Below are 6,014 nucleotides of genomic sequence, written 5' to 3' on the forward strand. Positions count from 1 at the left end.
GGTTTAAAAAAGGCGAGCGCCAAGAAAAAAAACGAAATCAGCTGCTGCCATAAAAAAGTCGTGACAAAAAAACAAAAAGTCTCGAAAACTAAAAAGCAAAAAAAATTAGAAAAAAATTAATTATAAAAAAATTAATTATAAAAAAATCAAAATACAAAAAGATTAAAATTCAAAAAGTCGGATATTTTTTTAAAAATGTTTAAAAATACTCGAAAACGGGGCTGAAATTAAAAATTAAAAAAATTCCGAAAAAAAATTTGAAGTCCTAACCCTGAAAAGTCTAAAAATTAAAAAAATTTCAACAGGAAAAGAAAAAATTTTTTAGTTTCCAGAAAAAATTTCTAGACAATAAGACAGTCAACTTACAAAAAACAGTTCAAATTTTTGGGTAAATTACGTGTTAAAATATATGAGAAGTTTTCAAATAGCAAAAATTTCTTTTAAGAAAAAATTGAGGGGGAATTTTTAAAAAGCAACGCCACAAATGTTGCAGAAACCATGAGGGCGAATTATTTGTTTACTAGAATAGAGGAATCTTTGCATTTTTCTTCAATCCAACCGCATTTAGCTTTTGTCCCTCCTGCCAGCCCCACATTTTCGGCTTCGCATGTCTCCTTAGTTGTATGGCTAGAGCAATTTACTCCGGGTTTGGCTCCCCCTTCTTGGTTTGCTGCTGGTTTTTCTACTTCCTTTTTACCTTCCTCACTCAAGGTGCACTTTTTTCCTTCCTTATTTCCCTCGACATAAGTGCAACCAGTTTTGTTTTTGCAAGCGGCTTGAGTTTTAGCTTCGTTGCATGATTTTTCTGCTATATCGGTTTGTTTCGCGCTGTCGCTGGAGGTGCCTGTTCCAGGTGCATGGGCACCCGCTGCTTGGCTTGTGGTAAAGCCGAGGGCATATTCCTGCCACGCACTGGCATTCAAGGCGGTGAGTTGCGGCATCATTATTTCGTCCGGTATCGGGGCTTGAACTTTATCTAGCTTGGAAAGGGCTTCAGTGGCTGTTTTTACCCATGGTATTTCAGTTTTTTTGTTGTTTTTTAGGTGCACGTGGTAGCTGACGCATGTCTGCTTAGCTGCTCCTATGCAGCCTGTGGTTGTGCTGTCGATATAGCCTAAGACGTAGCGCCTTCCTTGTGCTTTGTTTGGTGTCGGATTATTTGTGTTGCCGCCGATCAGGCTTATTACGTTGCTTATGGCCGCCCTTATATCGGGGCTTGTCGGGTGGTTTTGTGGGTCCGGGCATGCTTTCATGAGTTTATCCCATTCAGTGGCGATGCTACTCGCTGGCGTACCGCCGATGTCCGTGCCTTTTGTGATCGTCGTTCCTTCGTCTGTGCACAGCTTTTTGGGGGTGGCTTCGCCGTGGATGCAAAGACAAAAAATGTCGTTGGCAATTGTGGTTCCCGTGTTGGTCGCCGATGTGTCCGATTTTATGTCTTCACCGCCGCAGTTCTTTGTGTGGTCGGGGCTTTGCCCGAACACTTTCTCTTTGTTAGTGGACTTGAATATAGAGCTGCCGTCCTGGAAACCGCCGGTTATTGTTTCGCCGCCGTAAAGGGCTTTCCGCAGCTTGGCATTTGCCTGCTTTACAGCAGCTGTCAGTGCTACCTTGAGGTCGTTTGTGGCTTTCTTTGTTTGTTTCAACTGTTCAGTTGTTATATTTACTGCTTTCGCTGCTGTTATTCCCTGTGTTGTTTGCGGCAGCGGTTGGTCGTCTGCCTTTAGGCCATACTTTCCGGCTTCCTTTTTTTGGTTTATGTCCGTGAGGTTGCTGCCGGAAAGTATTTGGAGTTTGTCTGCGTCGTTTTCGAGCTTATTATCGGCGTCTACGGCTGGTAACGGCGTCTCATCTAAGCCCTTCTGTATTAGCTTCGTCAGCCTACAAAGCTCAGCGAATTCTTGGGCGTTTTCTTCCTCGTCTCCGGCTGCCGCTTCGGAGCGCCTAAAAGACAAAAGAGCTATTATTACTGTGGCTACCGCCGTTTGTTTGAAGAAGTTCCACAACTGCATCTCAAACACCGTACAAAGGCCTGACCTTTGCTGTTGGTTGTGTTTAGTAGAAAATATAGGTGAAATGAAGTGATGGCGGATTGTTTGTTTGGGAGGAAGCTGTAAGAGCGGCACTTTTTTGTCTCTTTATCATCTTCACCATCTTTTCCCTTCCTCCATGCACATTTTTGCTTATCGCCTGTTTTGTCATTATCAGAATCATGTTGATTTTTGTGCCTTGCACACCCAGATGAATCTGCTCTTGTTCTTGCTTCTGTTGGGGCTGATCTTGCTTTGGGTTTGTATTTTTAATTTTTTGCATTATAAGTGCATTCAGCCTTGGTGCAGTTATCTGGTCTAGCATGGTGTTTATCGCATTCTTGTTCAGTGCTAAGTTGCTCACCTTTCCCTAGAGTTCCTGCTCTTGGTGGGCCGCTTGTCGGTTCCAGTGCTTGCTTGCAGTCGTACTCGTGTTCGGCTTGTTTGGATAGGTTGTCTATATCCTTTATAAAAAGATGCTTGTGTGCCGCTTGTTGCTTGTATTCGGAAAATAGTTTCTTCGCTGTTAGTAGATGTCCGATCCAGGCTATTTGCTTCACGCCTTTTGTGCCATCTTTGATCTGGTCCGTGTATTTAAAGCAGGCACGTGATGTCCCCGTGCAGACGTTGCCGTCCACTGTTCGTCCTATCCCGATCTTGTTCTGGTTGTCTTCTAGTTGTCCCAGCTTGCCTAGAAACGCTGCTAGTGCGAGCGTTATGCCTTCGTCCAGGCCGCTTTCTAGTCCTGATTTGGGACATTTGCCTATGAGTGTCTGCAGCGCATTTGCGTGGGGGTTGTCTGTATCTAAGACGGTCCCTGCTATGTTGGTTCCTCCAGCACAGCTGTCCTGGTCATTGGTTACTGCGCACAGACAAAACATGTCTAACGCTATTGATTTTCCGGCGTTTGCTGTTGTGCATTGGGCTACTTTCGATTTCCAGTTGCTGATGTCGCTACACACTGGGGATTGTGCTGCGCCGGTCAATGTGTCTGAGCAGAAAGCTTTGCCTAGTTCGTCGTTTACTGCGTTTGCGAGGGATTTACCGCTGCTGTCTTGGGGCTCCGTGTTTAGTTGTTCGAGCAAGTTCTGTGCTTCCTGGGCTGACATGTTTATGGTGCTTATTTGGTAGTCTTTTAGACTGTTGTTGTGCTTGGGCTTGTCTTTGGCGTTCAAGTCGCTTTTCTGGTTGTTAACCGCCTCCGCAGCTGTTAGCCACCGCGACCAGTGTTTTGACCAGTCCAGTCCTTTGGTTGAGTCGCTATTGGCCTCCCTATACTTGTCCCACCACTGTTTTGCCTCGTCTTTTTCAAACATTTTCCTCCAATCCGCTGGTGCTACCGACATTTTCAGCTTTAGTAGTCTGTCATAGCTTGGTGGCGCCGGCATTGGTGAGCGAGCAGGTAATTTCATGTTTTGAGTTACGTCGCATGCCAAGCAAAGGGAATGAAATGGGGCCTGGGCGCCTTTGGTCGCTGCTTCACACAGGGGAGTTATCAGCAACGCCATTAGCGGCAGAAAGTATGGAGTTACACGCATCACCATCTTTATCTCTGTGAAAAAACATTTAGGGCCGTTGTGTAATTTAGCGTTGGCGCCTGAAGGTTTGTCGAGTTTACGAAACTTCTCAGTTGCGATCAGAGCTTGTTTAAAGGAAGTTTTTGATTTAGTCATGTGCTGCAGTGTGAGAGAATTCGGTTGTGTCAGATTTAATTCACAACTTCTTAGCCTTGACAAAATCTTTTTCTACAACTGCGTCTCCACAAATATTTCATATTCAATATACCATTTCCCACCATATATCCCATAACTTTGAATTTCCCCCAAATCATTCGTATTAAATTTCCTTCTCTCACACTCTCCATACCAAGTAAGACTTTTCACAATCAGTCTTGCTTTCTCCTCCCATGCAATAGGCTGACCTGGAAAATAAATGAATGGGGCTTCTCCAATCACACCACTACTGGGAATAGTAAAAAATATCTCCTCATAATCCAATCCAATCATTCCTCTCTTCAAAACAAATCTCTGTCCAACAGCTTCCTCCTGAATGGCACTCCATATTAGCAATGGCGTATAAATACTTTGCTCTGACCACCACTCCTCACTTCCCTTTAGTAACTCTCCAAATGCATATTCAAATCTTCTAAATGCCCAAACTCTGGCTATCAAACCGCAACCACCAGGATAAGACATTTCACTAGGAGGTGATTTCAGTAAATGCGGTAACTTATTATCCTCTTCTTTTCTGTGTGCATTCTTGAAAAACCAGTAACATCTCTCCAACTTATCTTTGTGAATATTCTCTTAACCAAACTTATCTTCAGTTTCAGCGGTATTCTTTATAAAATATTCCACTGCACTCTCATACTTTTCTCAATCACTAACAATGACATCAGATCCGTCTAGTTACTACAATATCCTCATCACCTGCATTATGTCTTTCCAAAACTCCATAACCCATCTAGACATCTTAACATCGCTATACAAACCTCCCATCCCAATTGTAATAATTTCTACATAGCTTAGTTTGACACTTAATATGAGTCTACACCATCCTTGTGTTGCATGAGTTTGAACTACAGCCTCAAACACTCTTTGTTTCTTATTATTGTCCTCTGTTGCATTTGCTATTTTGTTCTCTTGAAGAGAAATTGAGCGTAAACAAACTAAATGAAGCAAAAGTACAAAAATACTAAACTTAGTTCCCTAATTCATCTTTAAATTTGATAGGGTTATAAAAAAAACTTATAAAATCGTAAAGAAAAATACAGTTGGGCTACTAATGTGTTTACATAAGCAATCCCTTGACATTGTTGTGATACAGCTGTTGAAGGGTCTGTGCTTAGTGTTGGTGTCTTCCGTTTAAGAAAGCATTTACATTCTTTTAGTTTAAGAAGATAGCTTCAATTTCACCTAGTTAAGCACACTAATCTTTGACTACAACTCATTATCACCTCCATGATATCTTCGTTTACGATGAGATCCAATTGCCATATCGGTGTTTAAAGCCGCATATATTCAACATAAATTACTCTTTTTCCCCCTTCCTCTCTCACTTACTCATTTACTTGTGGTTCACCGTTACCATCATTTTAAATGCTCTTATTTTTTTGTTGACTTAGTGTTCTTCACCGCTTATATTGTATTATTATTATTATACAGACTCACATCGGTTACTCATGTTAATATTATTATAGTTTCTATTATAATTCTAAGTAATATCGTAAAAAAATAAAATAAACTACAAAAAACCCAATTAGAATAGCACTATTTTCTCATGCTCTATCACTTTGCTACTTTACACTTATAGGCCAATGTTACACGAATTTTTCTAAATTTTAAAATTTACGTTAAAGTGTTAAAATAGAAGACATTCTTATATTATAAAGAAAATTTTATTAACTTCATAAAATCGAGCAAAAATCTTTAGTATACTTTAATTATAGAATCAAAAATGCAGTCAAAAGAGGGGCTTTAATTGTAAACGAATTGTTTCCTGTGATGTTTGTAGTCTTACTATCATTTTCCGCTTTTACTTCCTCTTTGACCTCGCACTCACCATCTTTGAATTAACATATATCTTTACCATTGCATTTATCTTTGTCGCTTTCTCCCTTGCATTTCTTTTTTTTCTTTCGTCTTTTGTTGTAGCTGCCTGTGTGCAGTCTGCTATTTCTTTGGAGTCTACGCTTTTTCCTGTCCGATATGCTATTATAAGTTCATATTTATTGCTTGTTGCTGCTTCCTCCAGAGATGTTTCGATGTTTTTCCCTCCTATTTGAAGTTTAATATTCTTGTCCGTTACGGTTTTGAAACACTTATCCTTGATTTGCTTTCCTTCGCCACCTAGAAGTGCTGCTGCTTTGCTTTCTAGGGAGGCTGGGTCCTCAGTGGGACTATACGGTACACCGACGCCTAGCAGTAATATTTTTTGTACAGTTGCTGTCGCCGCCAGCGAGTCGACCGAAGCGTCTTCGAGCGT

At 41.2% G+C, this 6,014-nt stretch overlaps 2 protein-coding genes and 2 pseudogenes across 4 annotated transcripts in view; all 4 read right to left on the reverse strand.

Annotated features, from left to right (window-relative positions):
* Positions 1-470: 470 nt before the first annotated feature.
* Positions 471-1,937, reverse strand: TEOVI_000409300:pseudogene (annotated as a pseudogene). The gene has a single exon. A coding segment is annotated over exon 1 (1,467 nt).
* Positions 1,938-2,299: 362 nt separating this feature from the next.
* Positions 2,300-3,703, reverse strand: TEOVI_000409400 (variant surface glycoprotein (VSG, atypical), putative; the record flags this gene model as incomplete). Its single annotated transcript, XM_067226901.1, has 1 exon — positions 2,300-3,703. One exon carries the CDS (start codon positions 3,701-3,703, stop codon positions 2,300-2,302), a length of 1,404 nt encoding a protein of 467 aa, XP_067083002.1.
* A 40-nt stretch (positions 3,704-3,743) lies between these two features.
* TEOVI_000409500:pseudogene lies at positions 3,744-4,327 on the reverse strand (annotated as a pseudogene). Its single transcript is given in 2 exon segments — positions 3,744-3,797; positions 3,800-4,327. Coding segments are annotated over 2 exon segments (582 nt in total).
* A 1,620-nt stretch (positions 4,328-5,947) lies between these two features.
* Positions 5,948-6,014, reverse strand: part of TEOVI_000409600 (uncharacterized protein) — a gene marked incomplete at both ends in the record, with an annotated part of 936 nt that continues 869 nt past the window's right edge. The window contains one exon of the mRNA XM_067226902.1: positions 5,948-6,012. Coding sequence (XP_067083003.1) covers positions 5,948-6,012 — 65 coding nt within the window. The remainder of the gene's footprint in view (positions 6,013-6,014) is intronic.

Source organism: Trypanosoma equiperdum (assembly GCF_001457755.1).
Source record: "Trypanosoma equiperdum strain OVI genome assembly, contig: ctg_86, whole genome shotgun sequence".
Lineage (NCBI taxonomy): Eukaryota > Euglenozoa > Kinetoplastea > Trypanosomatida > Trypanosomatidae > Trypanosoma > Trypanosoma equiperdum.